This window comes from Kogia breviceps, chromosome 8, assembly GCF_026419965.1.
Source record: "Kogia breviceps isolate mKogBre1 chromosome 8, mKogBre1 haplotype 1, whole genome shotgun sequence".
NCBI lineage: Eukaryota > Metazoa > Chordata > Mammalia > Artiodactyla > Physeteridae > Kogia > Kogia breviceps.
The window spans coordinates 81370437-81388733 of NC_081317.1; the positions used below are offsets into that span (position 1 = coordinate 81370437).

Sequence of the window (18297 nt, forward strand, 5' to 3'; positions counted from 1 at the left end):
CCCCGGCCTCTCCCTACTTATAAAATCTGTAACACATGTTGACTAGAACCAAAATTATGTCATTGCCTCATAACTTTTTGAGGTTCCAACTTCTGGGGCCCTTGGGAGAAGAGCAGACTGGCTGCTGAAGCCATTCAAGGTCTCTTCTCTCTGTGCTGTCTCCATCACTTTGGGGCAGCCAAAGAGGGATCTGGCTGCTCTCAGACTGACAGCCCAGATAGCACTGCCATGCAGAAATGAGATAAACAAGTAGATTTTGTTCCCCAGGAGAATACATCGACGAGCACGGCCTCTGCCAGATCTGTGAAGCCTTGTGTGCCAAGTGCCGGGGGCCAACCCAGGAAGACTGCACTGGCTGCCCCGGTACAAGGTGAGTGACCTTTCTTGTATCTCCTGGGGTTGAGAGTTCATGAGATGCAGGATGGAGAGAGGAGGTGCTTACCACCTAGAAGCACCCCTTGGGCCTACAGGAAAAAGAATCAAACTCCTTCCCCTGACACAGAAACCTGCTGTGGTTTGGCCCAAGGTCAGAGGTCTGCAGTGTCCTCCCCCTATGGTGCCCTGTAACCACTGTGAGAATCGGTTCCCTGGACACTACAGGGGATTTCTCATCAGTGAAGGTGGTGGTGGCGCTGATGCCTAGAATCTTGTCCCTTTCTGCACACCCATCCCTCAACCATCATCTCCATCTGCTAATAAAATATCTACTCCTATTTCTAGAGTTAGTTCAAGGGTGAACTGTTCTATGAAAGCATTTTTTACCTCTTTCCAGTAGAATTAACCTCACCCTCTTTATGTTCCCCTGTGCTCTGTACAAACTTCCATAAGTGCACCTGTGACGTTTTCAGACATTGACTTATAAATCTACTTGTTAGACTGTAAGCCCCTTGAAATACTCATCTTTGTACCTCCATTACATATCACAGTGCTAAGAAAACAGTAGGCACTCAATCAGTGTTTGATAACTGAATGAATGACGAAATAGCAAGTATCCGAATGGGATGAGCATCTTTGCTAATACATTGAGAATTTATAATGAAGAGAGTTGGGAGCCCATTGCATTTTTAATCAACACTCCTCTAATTCTAGCACTTAATATTTGTTGGCCTTATCTGCTCTGATAAATGCGTAGAAAGCAAGGTTTCTTCCAAGACCAGTATAATGAGGCTGCTCCAGTGGCAGATGAGTCTCTAGGATGGACGTTCCCTCCGCTTTGAACAACAGTCATTTCGTCTAATTCTTTATCAGGACTGTAATACCCTAAGTAGGAACTGTGGTGTATTTATCTCCTTATTCCCCTACATTGATCAACACATAGTAGTAGTTCAATAAATGTATGTGTTATTGAACTTGATGAAGTGTGTAATTAATATCATGAGCTTGGTTCTCCAAATAGCTCCCTCAGAAAGAAAAAGAGAGAGAGAGAGAGGAGGGAAGGAGGAAAGGAAGGAAACACAAAAGAACAGTCTTATTAAGAATCCTTAATGCTGTGATAACATTTTCTAAGTGTCTCTTTAAGATACCTATGCCTCTTGAGTTTGCTTTAAGCCAGCTTCAAGGCATGCTATTAGATACAGACAACATTTTGAAAATAGGTCCTTTTTCTCCTCTAACTCCTCACCACAACAACAATCAAACCCCATCGCATGTTTGGACGTCTTTGAACCAAGGGAACTTTTTAGCATTTGTTTAATAAGGCAGCTACCATCATCCAGTGTACATTGTGGAAGTCAGGATTGTCCCAGGCTCACCAGAAGTGAGAAAAAAATTCAACTACCATCAGTGGCCATTTTTTAAAAAATCGAAGCTCATTGGTACAAGAAGATCAGAGGTACACCTCCTGCGCCATTTGAATAGTTTGCCTTCAGCAGCCTATTCTTTAGCTTTTGAAGATAAAAACGCATGTGTGTAGATCTCAAACCAGGTGTCCTCCTGGAAATCCTATTTCTCAGGAACAATTTTCTTCTCACCTCCCTGAGCGCTCCATTTCTTTCCCCATTTCTCTTCCTTGATGTCAGCTACTTGCAAATACATCCAAGAAAGGGCATTGCATCATGGCAATGAACTAGCTGAGTTTTCTTATCTGCATTTTCCAGAAAGGGGTTAGAAGATGAGGAGAAAGAAACTATTTTGAAAGATGGTGTCATTGACTTATTTGGCCTCAAAGGGCAGCCACGTATTTTCCTTAAGTATTTTCCAAAGTATTTCCTTGAGTGGAATCAGGTCTACTCAGGAAGGTCTTGAGCACCTGCTTTATGTCCAGCTCAGAGTTAGGTGCAAATCCATGGATTTTTATAGGTAGTTCAGGAGGTCAAAGTCAAGGGCTGGTGAAGCACTCAGGGACCAGAACACTGGGGGAGCTTTAACACCCTAGGCCTGAAGCAAACCCTGCAGCCATAGAAGAAGGGATGCCTGATAGAAATTGGATCTGGAGGGAACATAGCCACTCCAGAATCATGTGAGGAGGAAGCCAGGTTGTGGCTCCAGAGGAATAAATACCCCAATCTCTCTCTCCCCCCACCCTCAGATCTCCTGCTGGTGTTTCCCTGTCTGAAACACCTGGACGCCAATGGGGAACACCATTTACAAGTGAGGGAAGTGAGCTTGGGGACACAGTCTCTAGTGGGCACTTCCAGGGCATAGCAGTCAGAGAATGACAGAAAATGGATCTGGGGTGGGGGTAAGGGGTAAGGTGAGGCAAACAGAATAAACTATTGGTCACTCTGAGTTTCTTCCTATTCTTAAGCTTTTGGGGTATCTCCAGTCCTGGCACAATAAAGGTCATCCCTGGGCTTCCCTGGTGGCGCAGTGGTTGAGAATCCGCCTGCCGATGCAGGGGACACGGGTTCGTGCCCCGGTCTGGGAAGATCCCACATGCCGCGGAGCGGCTGGGCCCGTGAGCCATGGCCGCTGAGCCTGCGCTCCGCAATGGGAGAGGCCACAACAGTGACAGGTCCGGGTACCAAAAAAAAAAAAGAGTTTTTATCTGGGAAAGGAATGTTAACCTTTAACTTAGAGGTTTTCTTCAAAACAATGAGAGGGAAGTAAATCACTGGGGATGTAGATGAAATAAGATTGGCCATGTGTTGACAATTATTGAAGCGGAGTGATGAGTACATGGCGGGGGGTCTGTTATGTCTTGTTTATTTTATATATGTTTAAATTTTTCCATAATAAAATTTGAAAAAATAATTTAACTCTGAAGTTGTTTTAAAGGAAACTGAAACGTGTAAAGCTCTCTCTTCGTCTTTTAGCTTTCCCTCTACATTTCTATAAACCTTTGGGTTTATCTAGCTCCTTCAAGATGATTAAAAACTTGGGGGAAGCAAGTATTGTCTTTGCCACCGCTATTTAACACGTCTAGCTCTGTAATGCCGTGGTCCTCATTGCATGAGCTAACTTCCCAACCCAGTCCTGAAGGAACTGCAGAGTCTATGAACTAATTAAATGCATGTAAAAGTTTTCTGACCCACCCTCAAATGTTTTATTTGATCTGTTTCAAGAATTCAGGAAAAAAAAAGATCCTTTGAGGAATTTCATTCTGTTACAATGTTAATGTGCCAAGAAATTACAGTAAATGCCCTTGTGATGGCTTTAGTTAGACCAAACCAACAATCAGCGCAGAGGACAAGCTAATTCTGACTTGCAACTCTTCTGTTCCAGTTCACATCTCTCTCTCTCTCTCTCTCTCTCTCTCTCTCTCTCACACACACACACACACACACACACACACATGCACACACACACCCCGGGGCTTCTGGAAAATTTAGTGCCAATGTTGAGAACTTCACCTCTGCCCAGCTCTTCAGCACTTGGTTTTGCCACCTTCTTCCTCTCCATGAGCCTGTTGGACCTGGAATGGTTCACAGCTTATGAAAAGGCCAAAAGCGTACGTGACTTGGGGAGAGAAGGGCTTCCTCTGCAGAGATGAGCTTGCCTGAGTGTCCTAGAAATCCACAAACTGAATGATTGGTGGTCCCAGAGATGGCTTGAGTTCACTTTAAAGAAAATTTTCATCAGCCCCATGAAGCCCAGAACAAGATATCTCTTCTCCTCCACTAGGGGAGAATTGGTGGTGGTGGTAGAAATCTGTGTCACTTGAAATGGGACTTTCTTCAAATTCCTTAGCAATTGTTCTTGAATGGGATGGGGAGGTTGCAAGAGATGATGTAATTCAGTGCCTTCACTCAAGCACGACTGCTGTCCTTATCATTTGATCTTTATAAAGAATCACGTTCTGGGCTTCCCTGGTGGCGCAGTGGTTGCGAATCCGCCTGCCGATGCAGGGGATGAGGGTTCGCGCCCCGGTCTGGGAAGATCCCACATGCCGCAGAGCGGCTGGGCCCGTGAGCCATGGCCGCTGAGCCTGCGCGTCCGGAGCCTGTGCTCCACAACGGGAGAGACCACAACAGTGAGAGGCCCGTGTACCACACACACACACACACACACACACACACACACACAAAAAGAATCACGTTCTTACAAAAACTGGGTATGTCACCTGTGCTTTCTTCAGGGTAGAGACAGAGGGAGGTGGTTTATTTGCTTGGTACTTTCTTAATATAAGCTCTCAAGTAAGAAAGACAGCCCCTTCCCTACATAAACATGGCAGTGCTACACCATCTGCTTCACTTCCATACCCACCCAAGTTTTAAATGGTTCCAACCATTGACAGTATTAGATCACCTCTCTCAAGAGAAATAATTGCCCCAAACAAATCTGTCATCTCTTCCTACAAAGAACAAAATGATGATGTACTTTCCATCTCTTTTTCAACTTAACTTAGCAAGAAAATGAACCTTCACAAGTAAACATGCCCCATTCTCCTTTTCAGTGGAGAACAGAGTAGTTGACTTGTTTGAAAACCTCAGAAAGCTCTTACATAGTTTTTCTTAAAGGGAGGTTTTTGTTTTGTTTCCATTTTTTTAACTAGCCACAACCAAATTATTCCTTGACAAATCTTCTAGCTGAGAAACCAGAGCAAGGGTGGGACCAGGATATTCCCAGCTGGCAGTAGTGCCATCAGCTAAAAGCCTGGAGCACAGTCTTCTCATTACGGGTCATGATGCAGGAGAGCTGTTTTGACATGGACATCCAGCTGTGTGTGCCTGTCTGTTGAGGGCTGGGATTCCACACTCTGCAGCAGGCCAAAAGGATTGTTGACTCCAGTGATGCTGGGTATGGTGACCAGAGCCTGAGAGGCTGAGGATCCAAGAACGAGGTGTCCTTCTTGTATGCTTGGCCTTAATCCCATTCTGTTTCCAAACAGATGCAAATGACACAGACTTTCAGGGACTGAGATGGAAGACTGCAGCAACACATATTCAAGATGCCTTGTCCCCACCCCAATTTCCTCCAAACCTGGTATTGAAATGCCAATCCTCCATTTAGGGCTGATTCTAGCTATAGAAACAGAGGGATTTAGACAAGTAAATACCACCCCAGGAATGAGTTGCTCAAGACCTACAGCTGGCCTTCTGTGTGACATCCAGATTGGGTAGAGAGAGAGAGAGAAAAAACCTAGCTTTGTTTGCAGGCCTTCAGTTCTCCCAGATCTGGATGCCACCATCACACCCTTGGAGGCGTCACACCCTCACGACTGACAGAGTAACTACTGCTCCAAGGGAGCTCTCTGAGATGCCAGTTTGGCACCACCTGTATTACTTAGGTAGGAATCATTTAGCAAATTCCATAGTAACCCAGACTATCACTGAGAACTTCTCCAAGTATGCTCTCTAGACCAGCACCATGAACATCATCTAGGAACTTGTCAAAAATACAGAATCTCGGTTCTCTCCCCACAGAAACTCTGGGGGTGGAGCTCGCCATCTCACTTCATCCATTCACATGACCCATCTGACTCTTGCACTTAGACATTGTGGATTTTCTTCTGAGGAAAATTCTTGGACACAATTTACTTTATCACGTTTGCTCTTGGGATTACTTTCAAGGGAAAGAAGAAGCAAAACTTTGAAAACATTAACCATGACATTATGGTATATTATATATATAGTATGTGTATAAAACCAAAGGTTTTAGAAGCCCACATGCTAACTTATCTGCAGTGCCCTTGTAGGTAATGGCTAACATGGTCAGAAAATAGAGACTGTGGTACCCTATACATCAGGAAATACTTGCAAAAATGACAGAGTTCAACTATATATAGAATAGATAACTAATAAGAACCTACTGTATAGCACAGGGAACTCTATTCAATACTCTGTAATCACCTGTATAGGAATAGAATTTTAAAAAGAGTGGATATGTGTGTATGTGTAACTGACTCACTTTGCTGTACAGCAGAAACTAATACAACATTGTAAATCAACTATACTTCAACAAAAAAATTAATTTAAAGAAGTTAAAAAAAATAAGAATTCATTGATTACTTGCCATATGTATAGGTCAAGTTTATAAGTAGCACCTAAACTACAGGATGGTGCTTCTTCGGGAGCCCTCGGACTTGACATTCCCATTGCAAAGTGTGGGCCTGCTGATAACTAAAGAAAGAATATTCACTCCAAGGTCTCTGGATTCAAAAAGCCATTTAGTGGCTTGAAAGGTCAAAGACCTCCATGTGAGTGTTGGCCGGGTTTGGCTGGAGCCTACAGTGTGGGTTTAACCCCCAGGGTACTGGTTAATTTGTTTGAAACCAGAATCAAGATTACATCCCCAGCCAGTTCCTGGCATGCCTGCTGCTGGGTCCAAATCTTTGGCCGAGGAAGGGTATATGACCGATATTCCCCATGTTCTAAGATGATCAGTCCCAGGCATCACCCTTGTTTCTGTAACAATGAAACCAAGAATGTGCAGCGAAACACAAACACCACATGTTCTAGTACTTAACACCACCCCCATAAAGTCACCCTTACAAATTGTAAAAGTCTGCTTTCTTCTAGGATTTTTGATGATGGTCGCTGCGTTTTGAACTGTCCCTCGGGCAAATTTGAATTTAAGAACCAATGCCATCCATGCCACTTCACCTGCCAAGAATGCCAAGGAGATGAGCCCTCCAACTGCACCTCCTGTGGAGTAGGTGAGGGACTCTGGTTGCTTGCTTCTTCTTCCTGCTGCAAACCTGCTCGCCCACTGGACATTATTTGGTTTGACTAAAAAGCTTCATCTCTGGGGACAAGGGGGTGAGATTAGACAGCTGTCTGTTCATTAAAGAGTATGTACAACCTTGAAGTTTCTTCTTGTTGTCAGGACACAAGTTCAAATTGTTGGAGACACAGACCCGCTGCCCCTGAGGAGATGAGAGAGAAACTAAGAGATGTCTTTCCAGAGAAGACGAAAGGAAGGGCATGCAAACACGATGACAGACATGAGCTAGACAAAGCTAAGACTCATTGAGATGAAAGTGAAAAGCTAGGAAATAAAGGCAGACACATCTGGTCTTTAGAAGAAATAGCGTAATGGAGGTTGGGTCAGGGTCTCCTCAAAAGTTGTCAGAGCCCTGTGGGAACAGAGTAATCTTTTCCAAACACAAATATGACCTTTTCTGTCCCAACCTTAACAATGCTAAAGTTTCTGATGTCATTAAATAATACGCCATGATCTCTCAAGTCCTCTGTAGTTTGACCCTTGACTCCTCTCCAGCCTCCCTACATATGCTGGCCCCCACTTTGACTTCATGGAGCACTAATTCATTTTTTATTTGACCTACAGAACACTTTAAAATTTGAGCCAAATTGGGAAATTTCAAATAAAAACGTGGGTTTTTGGTTTCTCTTGAAAACTTAGAAGATCTGGAGACACTGCTCCATATGATCCCCAAATGGTTGACTGGAGACCATCGGGGCTGCTCTCCATTTCACAGTCCCCACCCCTCCCAGCTGTCTCACTAATCTTGAGGCTCTCAGTTACCACCATCATGACATTTACATGGTTTTTACTAATAGGTGAGAATTATTTAGCTTTGTTCTTGCTTGTAATAAAACCAAGAAAAATGAAGAATAAATGAAGAGCATCGTGCATTTGCAGAAAAGTGAGAAAGAACACATTTCTTTGTATAAATTAAAATGATTTCTTTGTGTTTCATATGTAAACAAAGTATATCTGTCAAATTTTACCTCTAGCCTGCTTATTCTGTTCCCTTTCTCATCTGTTAGATGGTGATCATGGCTGCTTTCTTTTAGGATTATTATGAAAATGAAATGAGATAAAATAATAAAGCACTTAGAATGGGGTGGGGTGCATAGGAAGTATTCAGTAAATATTAGCAATTATTATCACTACTGTTACTACTGTTACTGTTTGTACCTGCTTGCTCCTGTGGGCATTTCAGTCTCTCTAGGTGTTCAGACTTCACTTGAGATGTTCCCCAGCCACTGTCTACCTGATCTCTTTCTATTCATCCTTTTGGCCTCCATTTCAATGTCATTTCCTCAGTGAGGGCTGCCGTAACCTTCTTGTCTAGGCTAAGACCCCTTCATGTGAGCACCCTTGGAGCCCAGCACTTCCCATTCACAGGCCTCCTCACCTTGCTATCTACCTTGTCCATCAGACTCTGTGCCCTGTAAAAGCAGTCAATGGTTTCTACCTGTTTTCTGTCGTATTTTGGGCATGGCACAGAGTCTGGCATATAGAAGGCACACAAAAAATAAATGGATGGGGCTTCCCTGGTGGCGCAGTGGTTGAGAATCCGCCTGCCGATGCAGGAGACACGGGTTCGTGCCCTGGTCCGGGAAGATCCCACGTGCCGCGGAGCAACTAAGCCCGTGAGCCATGGCCGCTGAGCCTGCGCGTCCGGAGCCTGTGCTCCGCAATGGGAGAGGCCACAACAGTGAGAGGCCCGCATACCGCAAAAAAAAAAAAAAAATAAAAAATAAAAAAAAAAATAAATGGATGAATGTATGGTTCAGTAGAAACAATATCGATCAGAAAACCTGGATTCTAGTCTCTGCTTTGTCACTAATAACCTAGAAGACACTAACCCAATCACCTCACCTCTTTAAGTCTCTCCATGTGTGTAAAAACAGGGAGAATGGACAAGATGGCATCTAAATTCCCTTTCACATTTAAAACACACTAAATCTTCATATATATATACACAACTAAGGAGTAGCTTAAACACTAAACAAGTATCTAAAACGTTCTAAGCATCCTATGGCTACTTGGACCAATCCACATGTAAAATGCCCTGACATTTCTTCTGTGTTTTCTATTTCAAAGTCTGTGTTTAACCTGTTCTCTTAACAAAATGTATTGTGGTGCCAAGGGGGAGAGAAGGTAGGGGAGGGAAGGACTGGGAGTTTGGGATTAGCAGATGCAAACTATTATATGGGACGGGTGAACAACAGGGTCCTACTACATAGCTCAGGGAACCATATTCAATATCCTGTGATGAACCATAATGGAAAAGAATATGAAATATACATATATATATGTATAACTGAGTTACTTCTCTATATAGCACAAAAAAAGCACAACTATTTTTTTTTTTACATTTGTTAATATCACCACTGATCTCATCAGAAAAGTCTTTGTGGATTGCGGAGCTGTTAAGCACATGCGATAAACACAATATTTAAATCAACTATACATCAATAATTTTTAAAAATGTATTGTGCCCCTCCCACGTATAAGTTACTCTACATAGGTACCACGGAAGATGCAGTAAGTAATAGCATGATACTCACTTTCAAGGAGTTTTACAATATAACAGAGGGGTTTGCCCTCATGTATTATAAAACAAGAAGATATTAGATAAAGACTGAATGAATGGTAGCAAACATGCTACAGGTCACTACTTTCAGCTGTAGCGAGAACAGGAGGCTTCCTGAAGAGGGAAAGGTTGAGAGGGTTCTGATTAGCAGGCTTTTCTGCCTGTTAAGACTGTAGTATCCCAAGTACACATATTAGTGCAGCTAATCCATGAGGCAGTGCTGCAGAAGATAGATGATGGGATGGATGCAGTTCTATATCAATAAGCTTTATTCAAAGGCTGAAATTCCTTTGGCTAGGGAGTCCCACCTACACACATAAGCCTGTCCCATCTCTTTGTAGAAATTTCACCCCTTGCTTAATTGTAACTTTGTTAATGTTAGGTCTGAATCCTTTTGGAAAGGCAGATCTCCAGCTCTATTGGTGAAAATTCACTCTAAGCTCTCTTCCAGGTTTATCCTCTACCAAACTGAGCCCAAAGCTAAATTCTACCAATCATACAACAGCTTCAGTAAGCAAAATGTTGGAGTAAACTTCATAAAGTTTATTTTCAGAGTCCCTCAGGCTTTCTTTCATCCTTTCCAGTAATCCTGTTCCCTTCCTGCCTTTCAACCCTCAACCTTCCTCTCCTCCAGCAGACATCCAATGCCTTCACGTTGGTCTACCTTCTCTTCTAACAAAATCGGTTGCCAAGAAATACTCTGGAAACAATTAATTACTCTTCAGTATAAATGAAAGCCAATCTGAACCTCTTTTGGAGTTCCTTGATTTTTAACTCTTGTCTCCTATTACCGCATGAACGGTTTTGTCACATAACAAAAATATCAGCACTTCTACTACAAGAACTAGGCTCTCCCCCCATATCATTAAATGAACTTAAATTCTGAGACTCTGCGCAAGTAGCCAAAAATTTATGCCTGATATTTGAATCACTGAGGTGTCCAAATAATCATCCAAAGCTAAGTGAGCTTCCATGCTATCAAGCTAGTAGAAATATCAAATCTCGGCATAACCCTGAACCAATCACGTGGGGAAAGCTGGCCATTGTTAAGGCACGTAAGTGACTTCCTTTTGCATGGTCCATGTATTTTAAACAACAAGACCCTTTAAATCTCTGTCCTTTAAACCCAAGTTATAATACCCACAGGGGTCCAAATAGCAAAGCCATATCTGAACAATAAAAATTGAATTGGAGGGACTTCCCTGGTGGCACAGTAGTTAAAACTCCACACTCCCCATGCAGGGGGCCTGGGCTTGATCCCTGCCCAGGGAACTAGATCCCACATGCATCTGCAACTAAGAGTTCGCATGCCACAACTAAGGAGGCCCCGTGCTGCAACTAAGGAGCTGGCAAGCCGCAACTAAGACCTGGTGCAACCAAATAAATAAATAAATAAAATGGAATTGGAGAACATTTCCTCTAATATCTGAACCCATCATCATTCATTTTTAAGATTGTTGATCCAGGGACTTCCCTGGTGGTGCAGTGGTTAAGAATCCACCTTCCAATGCGGGGGACACTGGTTCGATTCCAGGTCTGGGAAGATCCCACATGCCATGGAGCAACAAAGCCCATGTGCCACAACTACTGAGCCTGTGCTCTAGAGCCCGTGAGCCACAACTACTGAAGCCCACATGCCACAACTACTGAAGCCCATGTGCCAAAACTACTGAAGCCCATGCGTCTAGAGCCCATGCTCCGCAACAAGAGAAGCCACTGCAATGAGAAGCCTGCGCACTGCAATGAAGAGTAGCCCCCACTCGCTGCAACTAGAGAAAGCCTGCACGCAGCAGCAAAGACCCAATGCAGCCAAAAATAAATAAATTTAAATAAATGAATTTTTTTAAAAAAGATTGTTGATCCAGTTGGATATGTTGGAAAAATAGGAATGTTGACAAATATGAATTCACTCACTCATTCATTCAGTCATTCAACAAATATAAATTTAGAACTCACCATATGCCAAGCTGCCCTTAAGCCTCCAGATCTTGAGTTGACATCATGTGAAGGTGTAGGGAATGTATAGCAACAGCTGGATGGAGGAGAGGGTGGATTTTTCACTGCTCTCCCTCACATCTTCCTACCTACATGTGAGAAGGTTGGCACTTTGTAAAACAGAATCTTTTCTCAATGAGTCATGGTAGAAATGAGAAGAACAAACTTGGAGAGTTGACCTTTTAGTGGACCTTTTAGATTTGAGGTCCCACCAGATTGGGGTTTTGGGCTCCACAACCTTGATCTATAGCTGTAGAATCACCAAATGCACATTACATTCTCCCAAACACTCTCCTTCCCTTAGAGGAGAATGTTCTTCCAGGTCTAACTTGGAGACTGCAAGCACTTTTTTTCCTACCACCTCTTTGGACACTCTCTTTATTTTCTTTGTCCCATGGGGACCAGCAGACTTCTGGCATGAAATCACCATCAGAAAAAATGGGAGCTTCAGAGTCCATAATCCAAGGGTGTGATTTTTAAATTGTATTTGAAATAGGGCTTTAATCAAATAAGAACATTAGGTTAAAACCTTTGAAAGTGCCTAGTTTACAGGTAAAAAACTGTCGAATGTGGGCAATTTCATGTGGTTCAATCTAATATTCAATATTATACTGACTTTCGGATTTTGCACTTGTAACATGGGGTTAGTGTTATCTTTACAAATTCAGCAGCCTTGCGATTTTTTTTTTAAATGATTTATTTATTATTTTTTAATTTTATTTATTTTTGGTTGCATTGGGTCTTAGTTGTGGCACATAGGCTCTTCGTTGGGGTGTACGGGCTTCTCTCTAGTTGTGGCCTGCAGGTTTTCTCTTCTTTAGTTGTGGCATGAGGGCTCCAGGGTGTGTGGGCTCTGTAGTTGTGGTGCATGGGTTTCAGAGCACATGGGCTCTGTAGTTTGCAGCACGCAGGCTCTCTAGTTGAGGCGTGCAAGCTCAGTAGTTCTGGCACATGGGCTTAGTTGCCCCGCGGCATGTGGGACCTTAGTTCCCTGACCAGGGATCGAACCTATGTCCCCTGCATTGGCAGGCAGACTCTTTACCACTGGACTACCAGGGAAGTCCCAACAGCCTTGCATCTTGAAGGTCAATGGTTCTGGGTCTTCATGTGGTAGATCTCATTATGAGTAAGCTCTAGACCCAGTTATTCTAGGTGATGCAGATATTTTCAGAGCCAGGGGCATGTGGGAGACCTGATTCAGAGAAGATGGATACCCTGGGCACACTTAGCACAAGCAAAACTCCAGGGGGTGGGAGGTAAGAGGCCTCTAGGTGCATCTACATTAATCTTGTGTGTTTAAGTGTATGATTAGAACTGATTAGAATCCTTTTGCATTGATTATGATAGTTTGGACTTGATTAGAATTTTCCATTCCCTCCAGGGGCAACATCGGGTCTTCTGCAGGAGCAGATTCCCACAGTCTCATACTGGGAGCACTGCTGATTCTTTCCTTGTAGAGTCCAATGTTAACAGCCGCTCAGAACTTCCAGGAATTCTTATAAAGGAGTCAAAGAGGCATGTTTGGTTGAGTGCTTCAATAGGCTGTCAATACAGGAATTGGTAGCTGTGCAAAAAGTCAGTCCTTATACAGTTAACACAAGTGTGTGATCTTGATAACAGAATTCAAAATCATTCTAAAACATTGCACTATCATAGAAATGCATCTATCATCAAGCATTTGTTTATTCTCATGGGATCTCTATAGTCCCCAATTCTGTGAGCTTCTACAGACACCAAAAGGAGCCCAAGGAAGTCTTTTCAACCACAAGTTCAAGGATACTGCATTTTCTATTCAACCATTCTTATCTTTCTGGTCTACCGGGAGCAAAAGCAGTTGGTCATATCTTTTCGATAAAATGACTTCAGTTATATTACCTTCATGGTTAATTTTGTACATTTTCCTTCTTTTAATTTTGCTCATTTCTATCTGTTTAGATAAGCATGGCCAAGAGCGGTTCCTATACTGGGGAGAGTGCCTGGAGAGCTGTCCCACAGGCCACTACCCTGACAAGGGCCGCACCTGCCAGCCTTGCCCGGACAACTGTGAGCTTTGCCACAGCGCACACGTCTGCACACGATGCGGGCGTGGCTACTTCCTGGTGCCCTCCAACCGCACCTGCCGGAAGTTAGAGTGTGGACAAGGTAAGGCTGCTTCATCACTTATATACCCAACTACGTTCCCAGAAACTGAACTTACTTCTTTAATAAATAAAACCTACCAACTTGATTTCAAAAATATTTGCATGGCGTACAGTCCAACTTTGTGCTATTTGTACTCAATCAAACTAATCTAATCTATTAAATTAATAGAAGGAGATAAAATGTGGGTGACACATATATCCTCAATCATGGTTGTGGGCTTCATAATTGCTCTATGATTTGCTTGAAAATAAGCTACACGCCAACATATTTTTATAGCAACTAATGCGTCTCCATTCAATGAAAATGAAATTGTGCTTTTTACTCCTCTTATTGTATAGGTGAAGTCCAAGACCCAGACTACGAAGAATGCATGCCTTGTGAAGAAGGGTGTCTGGGATGCAGTTTAGGTACGTCATCTCCCTTTTTCCTTAGAGTTGAAATAACTGTGTCCTTCTTTACACATCCGCATCCTGTTATTCCTTCAACAGGGACTCTTGTCATCGTTGCCATCATCACTGTCACCATCAGTATCCATTAAGTAGGCTCACTTCCACCCAAACAGGGTCACAGTGAGAGATGCTCCCTTTTGAGGCAATGAATAGGTCACTAGTCTTCACAAAACTCAAGTTTAGGAAAAGACAGGTATCTTTTCCTCTGGTTGTTAGCTAGTTGGCAGGTGATACCTACAGCAACCACATTTCAGGGTGCCTGGGACTCGGCCTCTGCTTAGCCTCTCAAGGTGACAATTTTGAAATGAGTAATGGTGGGAGAGAAATAAACTCAAGCAAAGAAATACATAATTACTCTAACTCACTCCATATACGAAACACAAAAGCTTTTCAGAAGTTTGGGTATTTTCCTTTGCAAAAATGATTCTACTGCTTGGAGCCCAAGACAATCTTTTGAGAGGAAAGCAACATGGAGTCAGTAGAGTTTTAAATCCCCATCATACAATGAAAAGCACTTGCCAGTCTTCCATATAATTCTCTAGTTCAAATTATTGCCTTCTCCTTTCTCCCCATGCATGCCTGGTTCTCCTGCAGAACAGTGTGTATCACACAGCACCATTGGATTGGACGTAAAATTAAAAAATCGGCAGGCCACCAAACCCCAAGAATGTATCTTAATGTAAATTTAGGCATGATATGGAGATAATTGGCACTTGGTTTTATGGATCTTTGAAAGGAAACCCAACCTAAATTAAAGATGGATGGGATAATCTCTCTTCATAGAGTTTCCATGAAACCCTGTGACTGGTTGACTGATGCTTCTAAAACTTCAATGTGCACACACATCACAAGGGGGATTTGTTAAAATGCAGGTTCTGATTCAGGGGTCTAGAGTGGGGCCTAAGACTTTGCATTTCTAACAAGTTGCCAGTGAAGTCCATGCTTCATAAAGCACTCATGAAGTTGCAGAGGGTTAGACTGTGCCAGGATTAAGTAGACTTTTCATTGGCCTTACCTAATAGATTCCCTTAATTCTTAAATATTATACATGAGTTATAATTTATCTGATGGCCACCACCATCTCTGTCTGCCTTCAGTGGAAAGACGTATTATCTATAATATATGTAACTACAAAACAGAGTTTTGAGGAACTGGAATACCATTCCCCCATGACCTTCCACTATACAATGGAGCATATATTACTGGAAAATAAAATATAATAATAAGTCCCACTTAAGAAGGGGGTAGCACTTAGAGTCAGAGATTTAAGGATAAAATACTAATTTTCTGGGAAGCAAAAATAGATCTAAACTAAGTAATAAAAGTATTAAAATCTAAAAGATGAGTAAATTCCAGTGTTTCTTGTGAGGAGATGGGATGTAGTCTTTCTTGCAGGGAGCAATGATAAATGTTTTTGACTACCTTGATTTTACTTTTTTGTCAATTTCAGACCATATTTGCCCATTGGTTTGCCCATTTTCCCTGCTAAATTTTGTGGTCTCTTTTTATACCTTTGCTGTCGTGTGTTATGTGTCCATGGTGACATCTTTATGCATCATGGAGCGGGTGGGGTGTGTATGTATGTGTGTGTGTATGTGTCCTTCTGTCTGTAAAATCTCAAACCTATGATTTTGGCTCTCAGGTTTAAAGAGGTGGATGAATGTGTGTGGACTCATTTAGGATCAGTGAGAATCTTGGCACGGGGGTGGGAACAGTAACAACCATGACCTGTATTGTACCCACCCTTCTTTTAGCTGACTCAGCTAAAGATGAGACTGAGATGTCTCCCCTGGATGATGAATTCCATAGCGGACCCCAGCAATCTGGGGACTCAAAATCCAAAAGAATCAGTTTTCAAAAGAAGAGATAAATTAGAAAGTTTGATTCACTTTACAAAGTGCTATTAAAATACTTCATTCCCTCCTTTAAGAGACTTCAGTTGTCTACTATGTGCACAGTGTTGGCCTTGGCAGTGGGAATTCAAAGGTGATATGACTGTGATTCTGCTGTGAGGCCCTTTCTGGCTGCCATAAGTGACACACCGGGAACCAAATCTTTTACAAGTCAAGCTGCCAGAGTAGAGAGATGTATACAGTGTAGTAGGATTGCAGGAGAGGGTGACATAGAACATTCTGCTAATTTCTAATTTGAAATTTGAAAATTTCTCTTAATTTATTAACTCTCTATATGTTGAACCTTGTTTATTTTTGTATTGCCTTAGCTGAAATCAATTATCATCTTAACTCTGAAGCTTTTGTTAATCTTTCCAATAGAATTAACTCTTTTTTTCTTGTTTCCCCTGGTTTGTAAGCCAATGATAATACTTTTTACTGCTGATTTGTGTAATATTTGGTGTGTACACACCTTTCTGCCTAGAGAGTAAACTACTTCAGAACAAACTCTGTGACATATACACTGCTCCCACAAGAACCAGCAGCATGTCTAGGGTATAATAAAAGCAAAATAAATGTGTAAACAGGGCTTCCCTGGTGGCACAGGGGTTGAGAGTCCGCCTGCCGATGCAGGGGACGCGGGTTCGTGCCCTGGTCCGGGAGGATCCCACATGCCGCGGAGCGGCTGGGCCCGTGAGCCGTGGCCGCTGAGCCTGCGCGTCCGGAGCCTGTGCTCCACAGCGGGAGAGGCCACAACAGTGAGAGGCCCGCGTACCGCAAAAAAAAAAAGTGCAAACGTTTGTTGAATTGAATTTGGGAGTTGCCCAAATTCAAAGCAGAGATGCCTGGCTCAGGATACACATGGATTTAGATAACGTTTTCTCTAGTCAGACTGTGTCTATGGGCCTTTTATCAGGCTGAAAACAAATGGATAGCATTTTACATAATATCATTTTATTCTAAGAGGATTTGATGCCAAATTCTTTGTCTTTGTAACCAATATCTTAAATGGAAATTTCAACTAAGATAAATCTAAGTGTTCTAAATTACACTTCTTCATTAATTGAGAGGATAAACAAATAGAATCATTTTTACACTTAACACTTGACTATAACCTAAGATTTGGGACCCATACTTACGTCAGCATTGACTTGACTTAACGATTGATTTTAATCAAATTGCGTAAGATCTCTTTACTTCCTTACCATATCGATAAAATAGAGAGATTAATGTGCCTTTATCTTGGCTCAGAAATGGGTGATAAAAACTGATTCATATTTGCGTACTTACTAAAACAGCAATAGTCCCTACTCTTGGGGGAAAATATACACAAATTTGAAAATTTTTAAGTAACTGAAAGAAAAAAAAGAGCCATTTAAATTAAGTGCCACACCGGTCAGAATGGCCATCATCAAAAAAATCTACAAACAATAAATGCTGGAGAGGGTGTGGAGAAAAGGGAACCCTCTTGCACTGTTGGTGGGAATGTAAATTGATACAGCCACTATGGAGAACAGTATGGAGGTTCTTTAAAAAACTAAAAATAGAATTACCATACGACCCGGCAATCCCACTACTGGGCATATACCCTGAGAAAACCATAATTCCAAAAGAGTCATGTACCAAAATGTTCATTGCAGCACTATTTACAATAGCCAGGACATGGAAGCAACCTAAGTGTCCATCAACAGATGAATGAATAAAGAAGATGTGGCACATATATACAATGGAATATTACTCAACCATAAAAAGAAACGAAATTGTTATTTGTAGTGAGTTGGATGGACCTAGAGTCTGTCATACAGAGTGAAGTAAGTCAGAAAGAGAAAAACAAATACCGTATGCTAACACATATATATGGAATCTAAAAAAAAAAAAAAAAAAAAAAAAATGGTCATGAAGAACCTAGGGGCAAGATGGGAATAAATACACAGTCCTACTAGCGAATGGACTTGAGGACCCAGGGAGGCAGAAGGGTAAGCTGGGACAAAGTGAGAGAGTGGTATGGACATATATACACTACCAAACATAAAATAGATAGCTAGTGGGAAACAGCCACATAGCACAGGGAGATCAGCTCTGTGCTTTGTGACCACCTAGAGGGGTGGGATAGGGAGGGTGGGAGGGAGGGAGACGCCAAGAGGGAAGAGAT

The 18297-nt window shown here is 42.3% G+C and overlaps 1 protein-coding gene across 1 annotated transcript in view; it reads left to right on the forward strand.

The window, feature by feature from the left end:
- Positions 1 to 18297, forward strand: part of PCSK5 (proprotein convertase subtilisin/kexin type 5) — a 464407-nt gene that overhangs the window by 362882 nt on the left and 83228 nt on the right. The window contains exons 21-24 of the mRNA XM_059071200.2: positions 268 to 370; positions 6900 to 7036; positions 13598 to 13804; positions 14143 to 14211. Of these exons, the coding sequence (XP_058927183.1) occupies positions 268 to 370; positions 6900 to 7036; positions 13598 to 13804; positions 14143 to 14211 (516 nt within the window). The remainder of the gene's footprint in view (positions 1 to 267; positions 371 to 6899; positions 7037 to 13597; positions 13805 to 14142; positions 14212 to 18297) is intronic.